The 20,480-nt window shown below is 33.4% G+C and overlaps 1 protein-coding gene across 3 annotated transcripts; it reads right to left on the bottom strand.

Annotated features, from left to right (window-relative positions):
• Positions 1-501: 501 nt before the first annotated feature.
• On the bottom strand, positions 502-19,229 carry LOC126680858 (DNA-directed RNA polymerase III subunit 2). Of its 3 annotated transcripts, XM_050376106.2 has the most exons (38): positions 19,019-19,229; positions 18,831-18,927; positions 18,615-18,736; positions 18,422-18,514; positions 18,237-18,309; positions 18,065-18,155; positions 17,924-17,976; positions 16,976-17,040; positions 16,658-16,763; positions 16,418-16,528; positions 15,911-15,970; positions 14,261-14,299; positions 14,076-14,126; positions 13,892-13,990; positions 13,055-13,114; positions 12,855-12,947; positions 9,957-10,058; positions 9,745-9,855; positions 9,543-9,659; positions 9,003-9,119; positions 8,826-8,906; positions 8,028-8,132; positions 7,870-7,950; positions 7,604-7,735; positions 7,484-7,528; positions 6,962-7,039; positions 6,172-6,311; positions 5,963-6,044; positions 4,506-4,630; positions 4,298-4,433; positions 4,061-4,191; positions 3,096-3,221; positions 2,951-3,006; positions 2,626-2,696; positions 2,103-2,187; positions 1,916-2,019; positions 1,137-1,265; positions 502-981 (listed from the first exon to the last, which is right to left on the bottom strand). In XM_050376106.2, the coding sequence occupies exons 1-38, from the start codon at positions 19,060-19,062 to the stop codon at positions 931-933; spliced, it is 3,462 nt and encodes a 1,153-aa protein (XP_050232063.1). In that variant the 5' UTR covers positions 19,063-19,229; the 3' UTR covers positions 502-930. The 3 variants fall into 3 exon arrangements, with proteins under 3 accessions (XP_050232063.1, XP_050232064.1, XP_055961713.1); XM_050376107.2 differs by lacking the exon at positions 14,261-14,299; XM_056105738.1 differs by lacking the exons at positions 18,615-18,736; positions 19,019-19,229 and having other exon boundaries at positions 18,831-18,898.
• Between the last annotated feature and the right edge of the window lie 1,251 nt (positions 19,230-20,480).

Raw genomic sequence — 20,480 nt, 5'->3', positions numbered from 1 at the left:
ATATATATGTAAAAGGAAATATGATTAAAATTTAAAAACAGAAAAAAATAACAAAAGGGTCAACGCACCCCCATATTGCCTTCCCAATAGTTTTGAGCAAATTCTGAGTTCGAAATTTTCTCAAATATCTTTACAATCTTAAACCAAACAAAATTTGTAAGTTAGGTGCGGTTTTGCACACCCCTACTTCTTGGGCATCTTTAACCTACATCAAAATATAGCAAATGCGCCTTTTTGAGCATTCCTAAATCAAATCCAGGAAAATATAAATGAACAAAGGGCCAACGCACCCCCTGAACTTGTGACACGGGGTCATCTAGCCCAATTTATATTTTTTTGAGCAACTAACCCCAAAACTCTTCATTTTTGGGTCAAATAACCCCATAATTTATATTTTTATTTCAAAAGACAGATTTATGATAGTTATATCGCAACAAATGTCACTTTATGCATTTACGTACTTACTACCATGGATGACATTATCACTAAAAAATAAAATAATTATAAAAAATTTCCAATAATTTATAGCACATTCATAAAGAATATACAATAATGAGGAATTCCGGTGATTACAAGGGTACTTTGTTCATTTAACCACAGGATGAAAGTGATAATTATTCATCCAAATAAGCGAACAAAATAATTTTAGTTTTGTAATAAGCAAAATAATCGTAGAAAGCCCCGTGATCGGAAACCATTAACCGGCTGTAGAAATATTTTCCAAAGACCAAAGAATGCCAGTCAAAACTTAAGCGTTTTTTCATCACCTGCTGCAGGAATTAAGTTCTGTTCCCGATCAATTATTTGCAGCAAGTAGCATCTGGTGCAACTCCAGACCCCAAGTATGGACTCATCTTCCATGGTTGTATGACCTTGAAGAGTAATTAAATCAAACCTCCGTAGCTGTCCGTGAGCATCATCGTTCATAAATCATGCCTCCGCCAGTTTTAGTCGAGGAACAATATTCATTGATTGGAGTTCCTGTAATAGTCATTTAGTTGAAAGTATAATTGATGGAGCAAGAATGCAGAAGAGTTGATATAACGAATTTGTAGAGGCGTAGTTTTTCCAAAAGAAAAAAGACGGAATTTAAAAAAAAAATCAATATGCTTGACATTGATAGAGAAAATTTGTACCTGAACTAAGAGCTTGCAGGCATATGGTAGTTTCATCGTAGAAATGTTATCCCCATTTTTACAAGTAGAACAAATCCCAGCTTTCAATTTCTGACTGAAATATCCTAACAGACCACAAACTCTACAAACCTGCCAAAGAAAATTTCACTTAAGAGAATTACTATCTTGATGCTTCAGTTTACATAAAAATAGTATGATCTAAAGAAATAACAGCAGTATTTTAATAACCAAATCAGACCATCCAGTTCAACCGGTTCAACTCCGTTTGATTCTTTCCAAACAATTGGATTTCCAGTTCAACCTCTTTGGAGGAAAAACTTGTACAACCAGCCAGTTTTCATAAATTAATTACAATCTATTTATTTTTCTTTTTCCATATTTTTTTTATTGTTCTAAAAACATCTTATATATATAATACGTCTATATATATATATTGTATAAAATTATAATATACTTATATTTATTCAAGTGGTTCCGTTGGTGGTCAAACCAATCACTAGTTCGGTTTTTAAAACACTGATAACAAGCACAACGGTGACTGTGAACCATCATCCTGTGATCACTGGCTCAGCTTCACATAACAAATCTCATCCAATGAAGATTTTCAGATGAAAGAAAACTGTAATTGGTGGTGATGGAAAACTGTAATTGGTGGTGAGGGAAAGTATGTGCTAATTTTCAAGTGCATTTAACATGAACCGCACAGAACAAAAGAAGTAGCTCGTCTGAAATCATGAAATTTATCTCTGTATTAAAAAAAAAATCATGGCAATAGTTACCTGAACTTCAAAAGGATCACTTGAAATCATGAGCCGCTCAAAAATCAGCATGCTGGCACCATAAGCGATTAGACAATCCCGCTCCATTTCTCCTACTCGAAGCCCTGTAAATTGAATATTTAGTAAAATGGGGTCTTTTTAAGTGAAAGGAAATTGGGCAAGTGTCTCAATTTAAGCATTCAAAAACCTCCATTTCGTGCTCTCCCTTCAGTAGGTTGTCTAGTTAGCATAACACGGGGTCCGTTGCCTCTAGCATGCATTTTATCTAGGACCTGAGCATCAAAATTCGAAAATATCAACAATAAAAATTAGGAAGGTGCAGCAAAAATTCCTTCCACAAATTTCAAGCACATCATGTACTAAACAATTCCTTGAAAACAATCAAGGAAATATACTGCACAAAAGTTTCTACTCATGCTGACATACTCCGGAATATAGAATGTGTTAAAGACAAAAGATGATGCAAAATGTATATAAGAATCAGAATACTCTACAACCTTGAAAAAGGTAAGAAAATATAATTATCACGAAAATGAAAATTTAAATGTTCTACATCATGTGACATAAAGCAAATGATTCGTGTTGAGGGGAAACAAATTGAAATTTGAAGTGTCCAGATGACATCTATCGAAATAAATATAGCCAAGTCAGTCAACGGATTAACAAGCAAAACAAGACTATTTCAAAAAATGACAAATAAAAAATCTCACCATATGTTTTAACTTCTGGTAATAAATTGGCCCCATGAAAATATATGTTTGCAGTGGGCAGCCTGTTATGCCTGGAGAAAAAAACTAAAGATATCAGAAACCTTTCACCAACTTATGTACAGCTTGATCCTTCAGTTCACAAAAAGAACTTCCACTAATACAAGCACTTTTTCTAGTTTAAATTAAGGCATATTTTCCCATTATCAGAATAGCTACGACATTATTTCCTGCAAGCTCTGCAAAAGTAATCAAAACAAATTCCATGTAGCTATTTATATAAAATGGCATCACAGATGAGATAGTCTCGGAGTAAAAGCAGCATAACCTGAATAAATGAAGTCCTTGCCACTGTAACTAAAGCCATGTTTAACAAGGGTTGCACTGCCACACACAAAGAAATAGATCTGAGAACATGAATCCAGTATGGTAAGATGGAGGACCAAAAGAGCACACTAGAGACAAGAAAGTACCTTATGGCTTCAACAGTGTCTGCATGGCCACTTGGTTCTCCAAAAGCACTCCCGTAATGAAATCTACCGCATGAAACCCCAGCCTTACCCCCAAGAAGTTCTATCATCTTTCCAACAGTCATTCGACTATTCAATACAAAAGAAAATGAATACATTACTCAAAATACTCTAGCTTGCAAGATAGACATATCAAGGAACAATATCTTACTTATATAACCATAAATGTTAGATAATTGGCAAATAAAATCAACATTGTCAAATAAATCCCATAATAAAGAAGAGTTTTTAAGAGCAAGATCATGCAATTGCTCTAGGTAGAAATACATTTCAGCAGAAGCTATAGCAAATGCGAACATGGCATAATAGGCCTTGTGAGATATTATATTTTCCCATTTACCATCTGGTTGCCCTATTAAATTCTCACCAAGTTCATAATTGTAGAGCTTTTTAATTATCCAACATATAAAGCCATAGCATAATCTAACTTAACTGTAATTATCTAATATAATTGCAGAGCATATTAATTATCCAACATCCTAATATAAAGCCACAATATAGTATTGGCCAACTGAAAACTAATACATTTGCATACGCATCAGCCTAGTCAATAAATAATTGTGCATTAACTCAGCTCAGTATGATGTAAAATGAAGACATTAATCACCAAGGCCACAAGGATCAACAAACATCACACAAAACCCGACTAACTGAAGTTGAAATAACTATGAGAAAAGGTGAATAACTGGATTGAAAAGGTTTTGCACAAATACTTGGATGAAGAAAGATTTTGAACTACCCATCTGTATCCTCAATTAAATTCTCTATATGTTACAAAAATTTACTTCCATTAAGTTGAGAAAATTCTTTTTAAATTTAGTATATTGAAATCATTCTCTATAATTTTTCCTTTTCTTTTCCCTATTCTATAACATGAGAATAATCATGAAGTTAATGGGAATAATAACCTTGGAAAGCCATGAGGGTTCATAATTAAATCAGGGCAAATGCCACGTTCAGAAAAAGGGAAGTCTTCTTGTTGAATGATTGTTCCACAGACACCTTTTTGCCCATGCCTGCTACTGAATTTGTCACCGACCTGAAAGAATATGTAAAACTAAATGATGAGCATCGAACACGTGGATGAATCTAAATTTGCTGTTATATCCCACAAGTTGAAAGACAGAATATAATCTAATCTATACCTCTGGTCGACGAGTGTGGCGAATCATGACTTTAATACATAGATTATCATTTTTATCTGAACAGAGAGCAACTCTATCTACCACAGGTGACTCCCCTTCGGGACCTTTATATGTAAGAGGACTAGGCCGATACTTCCTGGAAATTGAATAGAAGAGTTAACAATAATGGTGTTCGAACAACAACAATGTTAATCAGTAAAAAGCTCACATAATTTGTAAAGCCGCAGAAGTTTTAGCAGGCCCCATTGTTTCCAATGGGCACTCCTTCTTCACATAGATATCACTTGGTCTGATAATTTCCCCAGGAGCAACAATTCCATCATCATCCAACACCTACACAAGTGAAACACATGCAAATGAACAGCTCAGAAATTGCTAGTCAGAAGACAGAAGTTGAAAAAAATCATCCTATAGTATGCAAAAATTGGCTAAATCTGTGCATGTAGTCTTCCACTGCCATCAAGACAATACACAAGATTCACTTTGAGGTGTTTAATTATGGTAGCCAAATAAGAAAAATCATTTGTAAGTACAAATAAATGGCTTTGATTTGGTTACCCATTCATTTAGGTTAAAACCATAGAGTATAGTTGCTTCAAATTAGCTAAAGAGAATAAAGTTGGTCACTTTTCTTTTTCTTTTAAGCATTGCAATATCAATCAAGATTATAGGAGCACCGGAAAATTTGCAAAAGAACAAACAGTTCCAACAGAAATCCTACTAAGCTTGGACAAGTCTCAAAAGATAATGATGAAGTATGTTCAAGAAACATAATAGCATAGCCACACCCCCATTTGCATTTGACTGTACTGAAAGATATGCATGAGTTAGCTACTTTAATGACGAAGGGTGGCTTAAGTAAAGATAGTTGTTAAGCCTTCATCTTTTTGGGTTTGTCATGGATTGACAAAGCATACACAAGACAATTTTGGTGCATGCTTTACATAGGCATCGAATTGCCAGATGAAAACCGGATTGGATTGGACTCAAACAGAAGCCGGAAAACAGGAGGACCATCCAAGAATCCCAAGGTTCCCACACTACGTTCAAAAAATATATATATTAGATATCATCACCATTAAAATTTTGATACTCGAAGGAAAACAAATTGAACCATGTAAATCAAGGTGCTGACGACCCAGAATGTGGCATCCATCGTATAAATAATTCGACAGTCTCGTGAACAAAAATACCTTCCAGTATCTATGGCATATTTTGATGGAAAAATGATTTAGTTATAAAACAAGGTAGGAAATGAAGCTTAGAAACACTTCATGCTTGGATGTTTGTTATTAATGTTTTAATCATTCATCTCGTTAAGTTAGTTTACAATCCACAAAGAAAAATGTCATGCCATACCTTTGACCACATCACACAAAGAGTTCAGAGTTAACAAATGGCTGGACAGCATGCATGCATGCATGCCATTTATCCTTACTATGCTCTGTGCTAGCCCCAAGAACAAAGAAGAAGATAAAATATTGATGAATGCAGCAGCTTGACTAATGGTCCACATAGCTCACCATGTTTCAGCCAAACTAACCATTCAACTTACAGGACAGTGACGGCTAGTTCACAGATTTCCTTGTCTGGTATAGTTACCATTTGTACACTACGATAAAATGATTTGAGGAAAATGTAATTTATTGTGACAATATGCCTTACCCTTTCCCTCTCTACGTTCCTATCCGGCCTTAATATTCTGTCTGATGCTTTATTCTCATATTTCTGATAGATGGCAGGATACCTGTTAATTGAGTATAACAGATATAAGCGTCCACAAATGCTTCATCAATGCAGTAAATCATATATAATGACAGCTAACTCTCCAATCACAAGAACGGAAGAAAATAGAAGATCTTAGAGTTGCATACTTTTTCATGACTATACAACGACCAAATCCACGGTCCAGAGATGCCTTGTTCATTACTATTGCATCCTCTATGTCATAGCCACTATAACTCATCACAGCTACAGTTGCATTCTGTCCAGCCCCAAGCTTATCATAACCAACCTGAAAGCTAGCTAATTAATTCACAGCCCGTGATCTCTGTTATATAAATTTATTTAGGCTTAATTACTTAAAAAACCTTCACCTTTAATTTTGTTTTCGTTTATAACCTGACCTAGGAAAATTGTCACAAATACTCATGACCTTGTCTTTATGTTTCACCTCTACCCCAAATTTCAAAAAAAAGATGATTTATTGAAAATAACTAAATATAAGGGTTATTTTATACCTTTTTCTAATAAAAAAAATTACAAACAAATACTTCATCTATAAAAACGCTCAAATAAGTCCTAAAATTAATTAATTTTTTAATTTAAATAAAATAAATAAAATATTTTTTTATTAATTACAACCTACAATTATACTCCAATTTAAAAAACCGCTAATATTATTATTTTCAAAAAAAAAATTCGATTTTTGTATAATTAATAACATTGACGTGTAATTAGAATATATACTAAAGATGAAGGACTATTTTAAACTTTTTTTCAAATGAAAAGAGGTAAATTTAATATCTCAAGGGTAGAGGTGAAACATAAAGACAAGATCATGAGTATATGTGACAATTTTCCTAGGTCAGGGTATAAACGAAAAAGAAGTTAAAGGTGAGGGTTTTTTAAGTAATTAAGCCATTTATTTATTAGATAAGTTACCAGTTCAATTGTCCTTGTTGTTAGTAAAGGGCGTTGCGGATACACCAACAGATAAAGTAGAGAGTCCATCCGAAATAACTGCAAAAGTCAAGACATTAGGGATTAAACAAATTCTCAGTTTATGGGAAAAACAGATATCAGCGGATACGTTTTTTTTTTCATAAGATAGTCAAAACAATTTATCTTTTAGTTCACAGGGTGTGTGTGTGTGTGTGTGAGTGGAGGGGGAGGGAGGGACCCAACCTCTCCTATTAGCAATATCTGTTGCGGCAATGATCATTGTTACTTGTTACATAGTTCAGAGCCACATATATTGACAATAGTAACAATTCAAGGTACACGTATAAACATCAATATATAAGTTTCTAACATCCGGTGGTAGCACTGGTGTGTGTATTTGAACCCAATAAAAAATTATTCCTTCTAAGATTGAACTACTTTAGCAAGAACACAGCAATGGAATTGACAAGGAACGAGAAAGAATAGCCTTATTTCTGCACAAAATGGATGATTATTACTTGCCTGGTTGTATGCAATGTTTCCCATAGCTTGCTTCCCCATAGCACACTGTTTGATAATAAAAAGCAAAAAGTAAGAGTAAAGTTGCTATCATCCTAAATTTTAGGAATCACAGAATGAGACCTGATATGTATTTCTTGGAGACTGATTATGATGAGGATATGGTATCAACCCAGCACAAACGCCCAAGATGGTGAAAGGTTCTATCTCAATATGGGTCGTGTCAGATGTAGCCTCTCCTTCATATAAAGCAATCTATAAACCAAAAAAATTACAAATCGAAAAGCCATTGCTTATATATTAAAGCTGCTAAAGCCTGAAAAAGGGAAAAATCTAAGTGCATTCCAACTTAGCTAAAGAGTTTAGATAATTGTTAGATGAGAACCAACCAGAGCATTATTTTCCTCATTGACATCAAGATATTCAATTAACCCCTCGCGCAAGAAGTCGTCAAAAGTGCGGACTCCGTCCTGGAAGGGACAAAATAAGAAAATCCCTTTAAAAAAGTCGTCCTTTCCGTAGAATAGAGTACATAGATTAAACTTACCCGCAACTCTTTCATATGGTGCTCTTTAATCCTTGAAACACCTTTATCTGCAATAACTAGTGGACGACAAACTCGACCTCCATCAGAAGCAAGGTACACAGCGCGCTGGGTCAGAAAATTTATTTAACTATCACAAGCTCCAAAATTTGACAATTTCTTGATCAAAGAAATGAAAGATTAAGATTTTATATTTCTGTTTTCTATACTTTTTTTATGCATGCGAAATGACAAGTGCAATCCAAAACCCTGCCGCCAGCAGCTTTATAAAATTGGTTATTGAACTACTCAAGTTTGTCAACTGGCCCTTCATAATTAATGTCCAAATAACTGGCCATAATGATCTCAAGAGAAACAGATGTTAATGTTCATGTCTTAACTACATTTACCTTATCTACTTCAATTTAATCATTAAAGCATTATTTATTATATTAACCACTTAATTAGATTTCCTCATACTCATGTGATGTGACTATTACTCAATTTCTTTATCAAATCAATAAAAAATTCTTAAAGCAATAATTTAGCAGTTCTGTCAAGTTGCCAGTAGCTCATTAAGGTCTCTGTTTGCTGATCAGCTAAGCGCAGTAACCCAGGTTTTCATAAAAATTAGATTGTTGCTTCAATGAGTTTGTTGATAATAATTTACCACCATATTCAATAGCTACAACAGACCGTGTCACACATAATCTAAACCCTTCATGTCTGAACTGCATACCAGAAAGCATGTCACATAATTTAAGTACATAGAAACTACTCAATTATAATACATTTGTGATACATTAAGGCAGAAGAAGTTACCTGCTTCTCATTCACAAAGACGCTAACAAACTCACCAACTTTACCAGCTCTGCGCAGCTTTCTCATGGAATTAACGAAGTACTGAACATGGATTTTGGAACAGGATCAAAAAGAAAGTTAACGGAAAGAAACAAGATTTTCAGAACATGTGTTCATCTCAACAAAACCATACTTTACCTGCGGCCTTCTGTGCTTTCCAAGAATGAGTCCATTAAAAATAACCAGAAAAGAATTTGGTGTATGAAGCTCCTCTCCAGAAAGAAGTTCCAAGTCTTCAACTCCCAAACAATAGCACTATTGCAGCAAATAATGCAGTCTTATTACAGCTTTTCTTAAGAGCTAGGGGAGCATAATGGTCAAGTGCACACACACATAATCACACATGCAGCAGCATCTATGTAGAGCAAGTACCTGAATATCTAACTTTTATGCCCAAAAGAATTTAACTGAATTTATTTCAACTATCTCAGCTACTTATATAGGTATAAAAAAAAGATAGGTATGTATATTCTTCTCTTCACCTCAAATTATAATAGAATTGGTTTAGAGTTTATGCAGAAATAAAAGGAGAGCATGCATTGAGTCATTTAATTTCATAAAAATATACAAATAAATACAAAATCAATTTACCAAATAGTTCATACATAGGTGTCTAAGCAATATCTGAAACATTGAGTTAAGCCTTTGAGAGCCAAATTTTATTTAACTAAAACATACCAAAGAAATTAATGGACTCTCTTCGTCATCAGTTGTAACATGAGTCATTAAAGCCAAGTTTTTCACTAATCCACAAGCTTCACCTTCTGGAGTATCGCAAGGGCAAAGCATACCCCACTAAAACAAAAATGCAGAACAGTAAGCAAAGCAGAAAACTTAACAATCGGCAAGAAATATATAACATATTCTCCAGTATAATTACCTGGCTAGGTTGCAATGCTCTAGGTCCACTTACTTTCCTGGACTTCTCAAATTGCGGTGAAACTCTTGTCATCATGCCTAAACTTCCAATATAGGATAATCTAGCTAACACCTTCCGAAAGAGAATTCTCCATTAGTTTATTCTATAATCTATAATAGTAAAGAAAGTATATGAAAAAAAAAATGGGAGTCGAAATGAAAATAATGCACAACCTGTGTCATGCCTTTCCTGTGCATTCTAAATCGTTTGACATCAAAATTGCCAGTAGAGAGTGTCCTTTCTAGCCCATGTGTAATAGTATCTTTGACTATATACTGATACAAGGAAACAAGTAAAACAGAAAGAGAAGAAAGAATCTCAAAATTAGAGAAATGTTTTCAAGAAAAATAAAATAATTATCACAATATGGAAGTCTAAAAATCAAAATATATTAAGGACCTAACAAAAATAATCGGAAGACAAAGAAAGAGTGAACCCATTTGTTTTCTAGAAAACAACTTGTTCTAGAAAATGCATTCTAAAGTTGCTAATTTTCTGGTGTTTGCTATGCTTTAGGAATATATTAAATTTCCTATAGAAAAACAAAAAAAGTAAAATAAGATACTTACAAGTTACAGCCATTACATATTTATAATTTTTAATTTGTCATTAATTGTAAAAGAAAGTAATAGCGGATAGATAAAAGTTTTGGTTATTTCTAATAACTAATGGTGGTAATTATCATCCATGCCCATTTATCCACGCATATTCACCCATTACACATAGGGTATGGATCATACATCCATAGTTATTTGTAAAATGGATAATAAATGAGTCAAAACTCTTGTAATCCATTGATATATGGGTCATAAGATAGTTGGACAAAGGTACCCATTCAATCCATTAACTTTTAAACTATTTATTTCACTATCTTTATTTAAGAAAATTATTGAAAATTATTTTAGATCAATTTTTTTTCTAGATTTTGTCACTCTTCAATGTTATTTTAACATTAGTAATATTTTACAGCTAATTTTTTTCCCTAGCATATAATTATATAGTTTAATTTAGTTTTATATTGTATATACGGTTATCAATTTGTTATTAGAGCAAATGATAAAAATAAAGTTATTTGTTAGTCCGAAAAAATCGATTTTTTTACTTGCAAATTTTGGGTCACTCCTTTTACTTTCCTTCCCAAAAAAAAAACAAGTTCTTGCTCAAAAAAATATTATTTGCACTCATAGTCAATTCGAGATAGAGGCGTAAACTCAGCTTTGAAGCTGTTCAATTTTCTTGAAACAATCTCACCTTTGCACTATCTAAATAGCATTCCAAACGATTAAAATATCATTTTGTTAGAGCTTTAAAAGTTAACAAAAAAAAGAGGTTGAGCAAAAGATTGTCAAGTTTTACTATAAGTAGGCATGTCTAGATTTCATATTTAAAAAAAAATTGTTTTAATGAATATAGAGAAAATGTTTAATATAAAAGAAATGGGTAAATGGGGGTATTAGAGCATCTCCAAGGGTACTCTTTATTTTAAAGAGAATCTTTATCAATATAAAGAGCATCTTTAATTTAAAGAGTATAAAAATTAAATTGACTCCAATAGACTCTTTAAATACGAATTCTTTATTTTGATATTTTCCATTAATTTTGAATAATATTTATTTATTTATTTTTCTCAAATTTAATTTTTCACTTTTTTTTCTCTATGTATCTTAAATAAATTGAAAAGATTGCTATTAATAAAAAACAAAATAAATTTGAGATTAGTTCATCCATGACAATCAGAGCAGTCATTTTTTCTGCAAAAGTATATGCAATCTTTCCTGTAATTTTTTGATCTCTTTTATTTTTACACTATTATGCTTCACTGATTTGATTCAGATGACAAACTGAAGATTAAAAATTGCAGGCAATAGCTTGCATGCTGCAGGTTAATGAGAATTTCATATCCTGATTATATATACATGTTCATTCCGGTCCTAACATAAACCCTTTTCATATTCAGCAAAATAAAAAAAATGCCCAACAATAATGACAAACAGTAGCAAAAAGCCGAAAAAATTATAATGATAATTAAAAAAGCAAGACATTGATAATATCATCATTTATTGAATTTTGGATTGGAAGTTGAAGGTTATAGAACATTCAGTATTAAAAAATTTCTTCATCACTGCACTAGAAATTATATTTTCTTTATCTCAAATAATTACATCGTTGTTGTTGTTCCTTTCCTACAAATATATGAAATGTGGAAAATTACACTTAAATGACGGTTGTTGGAAAAAAAAGAGGTAGTAAATAAAGATATTAATAGAGAGTGAAGATTGGCTCTCCACATGTGGAGAGCCAAACCAACTCTCTATTTTAAATTTAAATGATAGAGAGTTTGTTGGAGTTGGATTTTATAGATAGACTCTTCAAATTAAAGATTTTAACTCTTTTAGAGAGTCCTTTGGAGATGCTCTTAGGGTTGAATAGGTTTAAAAGGGCACGGGTATCCATATAAAATTTAAATATGTTGTAAATTAATGACTTACATATCTATAATCCTACTCTTTTAGACCCACCTATACCCACACGCACCCCCACCCGCCCATTTGCCACCCCTACCCCTACTAATAGTTGTCTTACGGTGCATACAAACAGTGCTGGTCACAGTTGGCTGGGATCACTAAAGGTAACTGGCAGTGGTTGATAGGGACGTAATTATGCAGCGTCTACAAATGTTTTGCCTTCTCATAAGTGGGTACAAGTCCAAAAAATGACTTCCTGTTTTAAATTCATTCGAGTCATATTCTTTTTAATTGACCGACTGATTTTATATGGCACAACAACATTGAAAAACATTTTTAAAAAAAATAATTTAATGAAACAGGGACAGTTTTGGATTTTGTATGAAATTATTAAAACTGAAGGCTGGACTGATAGAGGTCTAGCATGCCTCTTCCTAGAGTAAGAAAGTAGATTATTAATAAACATATGAAAAACATTTTCAGTATGGTTTACATAAGTAGAATTGCATACAGTTGCACTGCCATCAATTAAAAGATAAGAACCTAATGACATTAGACTTCACATACTCATACAGACAGTTTGCAGCAATAACATCCACCACTTACTTGGGAAAGGTCGAATCTGCTGGACCGATTTTGTTTCGTAAGCACAATGTCAACTGTTCTCTGAACCTCAGTAATCATTGTCTTAAATAAGTCCTGCAATGCACAGTCAATGTAGAGAGTTGTGTGAGCGAGTGAATGAGAGAGAGAGAGAGAGGAGGAACATATAGCATTTGCAGCTACCAGAAATTGTACCATAATACCTCAAAGAGCAGAGAAATCAGCTGGCCAGACAGCTCCAATCGTTTGTTCCCCACATAATCCTATAAAAGGAATGATAATTTACTAGAAAATATAGAATCATCCACCAATCTGGAAACATAATTATACTTACATATTAAATAGGCTTTATCTGAAAATGATCTAAATATATATGAATTGAAACATCAATTGACAGATTACTGCAACGAAACCATCTTGAAAAGCAGAAAGAAAGGAAAAGAATGGTCACAGTATTCAAAGAACCTATATGCCCCAACAGACAATTCAGACTAAGCAGTTATCGACTCAAAGTAACCACTTCCAATAAGAAACCTTTTTTCACGCTAAAAAAGCTTCCTCAAAATTTTCTCACCCTTGGCTGAGGGTAGCCCAAGTGAGCCTTCAATGACGGTGCTATTTTAACGGTAAAAGAGCAGTAAAAGGACCACCCTAGGAGCCACCCACCCAATTGCATTGACTTCATATCTTTTGACTGAGAGGAACAAACAAAGTTTGAATTGCATCAAAACTTATTTCCCGATGATAACAAGCCCAAATACTTTTGCTTCAATGGTTTCCGTCGACTGTGAATTAATTACCTTGTCATTCTTTTGTCATAAAGAATTTCTTTCTTTTCATTCTAAGTAATATCTTCAGGCCTTTTAAATTTGTTTCATCGTTTGCTTTACAATATTTTCTAGAGAACTCATTTATGCTCACTCATATCTGTTTGAACCCATAGCTAATGCTTTTCTTGAGCTTCCATGTGGATTCTAGGTATCTGAATATGAGATGCAAAAATAAGATGCATCCATGTTTTATACTACTAAATCAATTACCTTATCATCCATTGCATCCTTGTTTAACATAGCTTCCATCATCCTCCGCAACATAACCGCAACATACAAACATTTTGGACGAAAGTTATTTTTATGCACCTGAAAGAAATCAAAATAGAGATTGAACTTAAACAACTGCCTATTAGCAATTCTACATGAATTGCACATATAGGAGAAACCCTACCGGAACATTAGCAAGAAATACATCTCGAAGAACAGGCAATGCTCTATTTTCCTGTTAAAGAATTCATTTGTTAAACGAAAGCCCAGCAAAAAGAAACCATTAATATAATACATTTGCATATACAGAGACTTATAAAGACGTAAAATGACGTGCTTGTATATAATAAGAAAAGAGGAAACAAAAACCTTTCTATATGAAGAAGTGGCATATGAAGGCATCCTCACCTGCAACCGCCAATGATTTACATTTAAATTTAGATGAGAACTTGAACATAGAGTCAGTACCAACAATTAATATAAGAAAGCTAAAATATATGGCTTTATGGGGTCAACAAGCAAATATGTTCTAGAGAAAATATCAAACAAAAATTTGACAATATTTTAAAAGATGCATATCAGTTTAGCAACAGGCACATCCTAACAGAAAATGAACGTTAAAATAGTTGGATCTTAGATGCAAAATGCAGAAGCATAATGACCGAACCAGTAGAAAAAACATAACAAATAAACTCCTTAAGATAAAAACAGATACTGCCAAAATAGTAGAGGACACTGGCATGCCGAAGACCAGACGACATGTAAAGCATAAAAAGATTCTTAATTCCGTTGCGATAAATGTTAACTATGTTGGCTGCATCTGGAGTTGCGGTAGCACAGCCATGGTTTTGGAACAAGTTCTTTTGACTGCTTTTTTGAGTTCTATAAACCATGCTATGAGAAGAGCAGGTAATATGATGCTCTTCCAAAAAGGCAAGTTCCCCACAATCAGTTTTTTTATAAAAAAAAAAAAACAAACAAATACAGCAAACAAATTATAGACCTGCGTTTTTGAACATGCAAACAACAATCCAAAAGAGGCCCGCTATTATGAACATTTATTGGCTCATTTTACCACCCTACAAATATGTCTAGGGCCGAGATTTGAGTATATCACCCCTAGTTGTGAATATACCCTTTATGCTTGTGCTACGTGAACAAGATACTATGGTCCAACTTGGCTACATGTGAAAGTGATTGATCTGTTGAATACCATAAATTTACAATATATCAACGCCTGCTTTATTACTAATTAAATTAAGCGCTAGGAGCTGTCTGATAAAGGCAAACAATCTTCACCGGCTAAGGAAAGAAAACAAAAACAATTGCTAGCTTTGCCATGTTAAATTTCAAGGAATAGCCCATTTACAGGTCCTTAAACTATACCTGTTTTGTTCATCCAGTCCTTAAACTATTTTTTGTTCTTATCTAATCCTTCAACTTAGCGAAAGATCATTTTCAAGTCCTTGAACGATAAACACGACGTTGTTTTGTTATTTTCGAAATGCAATTTGTTACCCTAAATCGCATCGTTTTTGTCAATCAAGGACTCGAAAATGATTTTTCGCTAAGTTGGAGGACTAGATAAGGACAAAAGATAGTTTAAGGACCAGATGAACAAAACAGGTATAGTTTAAGGACCTGGAAATGGGTTATTCCAAATTTCAACCTTTTTAAATGTACATCATCCGTGCAAAAAAAATGGTCAAGGTGGTTTAAAAATAGATCAGAATTATATATCTGAGTGTTACATGAAAATAACTTTTTAAATGCGAAAAATGCAGGTAAACAAATATATCAAAGTTTTGAAAGTTGTTCATGATAACAGCACATGATCAAACATCAACAAATAAGAACTCTTGTACTAGATATATATTACCAATTATTTCAAAGCAATTTATCTTTAAAGATCAAGAAAATTGAAGGTGTATGCTCAATCAAGGTTGCAACTATTAAATGATTAAGAGAATAACAGGATCGCCATGTCACTTGAATCGCATAAACAAAAAATTAATGTACCTTTCCATCAAGATATTCCAAAGCTTTTTGCTGAGTGTAGATATTCAGACTGGCACATTCCTAATTTAAGAGCAGCAAGCTTTAGAGATTAGCTCAATGCCAGGTAGAAACAGCAAGACTATACACATTTAGAAAGAATTTGGACATACAAAATTTAAATTTTGTGTACAGGACAAAAGAGAATATACACGACAAACCCATGTGATCAGTGCACAATGTAGAGAAATGACACTAACTACGACTTTGGCTTCGGTTATAGTGGCAATACTATTGCAAATGAAATAATAAGGTCACTATTAGCAAATGAAACTACTGCAACAAACAAAAGATTGTACCACAAAATACATATTTTGGACAAACTCCGTTTTCATCACACGCGACACGGACTCCACTTTTATCTTTATTTGAAAAAATAGAGAGCAAGTTAACCTACCAATTTGTTACTGGTGTAATCAAATTGTTAGCAAAGTTAATTTTTAGACTCTAAAGCATTCCATTACGAATTACCTCAAAAGATGGCAAAAGTAGGGCACTGTATCGAGGATCTCTTCCCACCATCTGCACAACCTCTTGATCACTCTCCATCCCCATAGCCTTAATTACCACCATGATAGGAATCTAAAAAGTAGTTTAAAATAGTTACCCTGATTAAACTTAGATAATCAAAGGAGAAGATAGTAACAAAAAAAGAATCTTAAGTAGGTTGGCGGCTGGGTGAGATGGGATGAAGAGAAGTAAATCTAGGACCTTTTTCGCAAATTGATTGAGACATAAATACATCTTTTCCTTCTCCATCTGAATAATTGTTTTACTTTTTGTTGCCTCTGTGCTGCTTGTAACAGATGCATTTATGCTGAAAATGGGAAGCAAACAATCACAAAAAGCCAAAGCCTTGAACAGTACACCAATTAAGAAATAACAGAAGAAGAAAACATAATTAACTTGATAGTTTGTCATAAGAACAGTCAAATAATATTTAGAGAAAGTCAAATTAGGATAATACTAAAGACAGAATTAAAAGCAAAACATGCTTGGATTATAAGAAGAGCTGAAAGACGAACTTACTTTCCCTTCTTATCAGTATCAATAATTATTCTATTCTTTGAAAGTTGCTCTTGTATTAAAATCACCTGAAAGATGGAATTCTGTGTAAATAAAAACATAATAATAGGGAATGTTCAATTAAGTTGAACTTATTAAAATACAAACAAAAAAGAGACAAGAAAAATGCTGGAAGATGAAGCAAATAAATAATGTCTGTATCATCAAATTGCACATTAACTTTTGTAGCATATGCCGTTTACTATCTTATAAGATCCGCTTATTGCATCACAGAAATTAAAACACTAGAATCAAGTTCTTCCATATTTATGATTGCACACATTATCTGTTCACAAACAGTAAGAACCAGATCGAGATGATCTAGAAAGATGATGTGTTCAACTTACGCCAGGCTACAATGTAACCTAAGTTTGTCATCATCTGTTCACAAACAGTAAGAACCAGATCAAGAGGATCTAGAAAGATGATGTGTTCAACTAACGCCAGGCTACTATGTAACCTAAGTCTGTCATTTTGACTTTTAAGTTAATACTTTAGTAAGGCGAACAAATATAAGGAAAATAAAATTGTATGCATCCTAATATTTACAACTCTATAAAATATCAAGATCGATGGTATCTAAAAATTTCAGCCACCTTCTTCAGCTACATGACAGACGCTCCAAGCACAGTTACATCAAGAATTTCACAAGTTGTCAGTAATTGCACATCATGCATAAAGATTCTCGGGGAACATGCGGCATCAGTCCTTAGCGCCTCGCCTGTGCGCCTAGGCACACCAGGCGAGCGCCTTTGACTACCCCGATCATGCCATCAAAAGGATTCCAATAATCACTAAATCGTGTTGTACAAACCAAAGTGCACGGTACGTGCATCCAGAAACACATTGGCCTGACACAATAAAAAAAATTGAAAATGCTAAAGGCATTAAAGTAAATAACAAGTAAATCACCTTTTCAGTCCCTTTTATGACAAAATACCCTCCTGGATCCAGGGGACACTCACCTAAAGACAACAAACAAAGGCTATTAACAAGAGGCAAGAACATACATAACTTCTGCAAGAACCATATTTGAGGTTGATGCACACAAACCTAGTCTTGCTAGTTCAGCTTCATCTTTTCCATATAATACACACGAGCCGCTGCGTAACATGATAGGAATTCTTCCAATAATAACATTTTTCTGCAAGAAGAACTATACGCTTAGCACACAAAACTATATTCCACACTGCTAGACATAAGTACCAATTATGCTTTTTACTACCTTCACTACTAGGGATTTCTGATCGTGGCTTCCATAAATATACTCCACGTTGACAAATATTGGTGCTGCATATCTAAAATTCTCAAGACATACATGCACAAAGCAATAAATATTGCGTACAAACATTAGCAAGAAAATAACTTAAAGAAACATGACCATACAAATGAGAACGGATGGTTACATACGTCTTGTCAGATAAACGGCACATATGAGGGCTGAGTTGTTCACTAATAGCATCTATCATTTCCGAAGGTGTACCGATCCAAACATCTTTAAACCTAGACAAATAAATCATTCGCATGACACGTATAAACACAAAATCACTCCATTAAATCAAATTATACAAATCAATACAATCAATATCATAAAGTTAAGTACTTAAGATAAATGCTAGGATCAACGGTGGAGACAATTCGATCATTAGCGCGTACAATCTTCTTTATGCCGATGTTTACAAAGTAATTAAATGAGTCCAAATGCTGCTTCACTAGTCCTCTCAACTATGTAAGAAAACAGATAAATTAAATTAATCAATTATTCTGTAATGATTAAAAAAAGTGAGAATTTAATTAAGTAATTAGATAATTAGTTTACCTTTAAGAATTCAGGAAGAAGCTGGAATTTATCGACGGCGGTTTTTATAGGAGCGGCGAGCTTTTGCTTATTGATTAATTGATCGACCAAATTTTGCCTGAGTTACACGATTAAACAGCAATTAAAACTAATATTAAACCTAAATAAACACAGTAAGAAATGAAGAAAAAATGGAAGGAAGAACCTACTCATTGTTAGCTCCGGTAAAATTGTCTGTCTGCGTGAATCCCATTGTTGATTGTAAAAATTACTTCTGAATGATTAAATTAGACTCGAATGTTAATATAGTTTGTGAATTTTTAGGGAGAGTGATGCTAATTTGGGAATTTTTAGGGAGAGTGATGCGTTTATTATCATAAACCCTGCTCTAAAACCCTTTGGCGCCTATGTAAAATGGGTCGGATCTTGGTATGTTCTTGGGTGTGGCTGGTTACATGCTATGCTTCTTCGAACAAAGGATCAATTCACCCCCTCAACTTAGCACTCCTATCAAATGAGTTATTTTGGACGATTTTAGTACAATTTAACCCGCAACTTAACAAAACCGGATCATTTCAACCCGCAACTTAAAAAAACCGATCAGTTTCACCCTCCTGACACAAAAAGGAGAGTAGATTTTTTAATTAAAAAAATTAATCCTAATTAATCTTAATTAACAGTAATTAAAAATTTAAATTAAACACTAATCTAAAAAAATTAACCCTTTTATTCTTCTTCCCTTTCACCTTCCACTTCCACCTTCTGCCGTTGTCCACCCTTCCACCGTCGTCGGATCTGCTCCTGAGAAGATCTAAGGAGGAGCAGCTGCTCCTTAGTTTCCGGTGAAAAATAAGGTGAAAAAAGGATAAGTCCCTTTATTATTTTAGTTTAAAAAATAAATTAATTTTTAAATTATTAAATCAGAAAATGAAAACAATATTGAGTACTATTTTGAACTTTTTGTGTTTCAAAATCAAAAAGTGTGTTACACTCTGTGAGGGAGGGTGTGATTTGTTCGATTTTACAAAATTACGGGTCTGTTTGATCAAAAATCGTTCAAAACGACTTTTTTGATATTTTGTGCCAAATTGAGGGGGTTAATTGATCCTTTGTTCATGCTTCTTCATACAGACTATGTTAGCTTTAGTAATTTTCTAAATTAAAACGAATAAAGGATCAATTCATCTCTGAATTTGGCACAAAATATTTAAAAAATTAATTTCGAGAGTTTTGACACAAACGAATTCCCAAACTTCATAAAAAAAAAGATCACATCGCACTTAGAGGAGAGTTAAAGACATTCTCTATATTTGAATGATAAAAAGTTAAAAAAAGTACTTAGTATGTTTTCCATTTTTGATTTAACATTTAATGATTTTAAAATTTCTATTTGTCTCTTATATTTTAAAACTCTAAAAATCAATTTACTTTTTAAATAAAAATTGAAGGGCTTTTTATTTTGACTTTTTTATATTCCGTATTCACCGGAGGAGCCATCACCATCCCTCATCCGACACCAACCGTCAGAGGAGGAGCTGTTCCTCATCCTCTTAAAAAGAGCATATATTCTCCTTCTCGCTTGAAAAAGATCAGATATGCTCCTTCTCACCCAAGAAATATCAAATTTACTCCTTTTTAGAACTCCTCCTCTGGCGGTCAATTTTGGATGGG

The sequence above is a fragment of the Mercurialis annua genome, linkage group LG5 (genome assembly GCF_937616625.2).
Source record: "Mercurialis annua linkage group LG5, ddMerAnnu1.2, whole genome shotgun sequence".
Taxonomy (NCBI): domain Eukaryota; kingdom Viridiplantae; phylum Streptophyta; class Magnoliopsida; order Malpighiales; family Euphorbiaceae; genus Mercurialis; species Mercurialis annua.
The sequence above is the reverse complement of the archived record's forward strand: the minus strand, read 5'-3'. Positions and strand labels throughout refer to the sequence as shown.

Coding starts and splice junctions, on each gene's coding strand:
- LOC126680858 (XM_050376106.2), bottom strand. CDS start 19,062: ATGGGATTCACGCAGACAGACAATTTTACCGGAGCTAACAATGA. Junction 18,156..18,236: donor AGAAATCCCTAGTAGTGAAG/GTAGTAAAAAGC, acceptor TTCTTCTTGCAG/AAAAATGTTATTATTGGAAG. Junction 7,951..8,027: donor ACCATATGAAAGAGTTGCGG/GTAAGTTTAATC, acceptor TGTCCCTTCCAG/GACGGAGTCCGCACTTTTGA.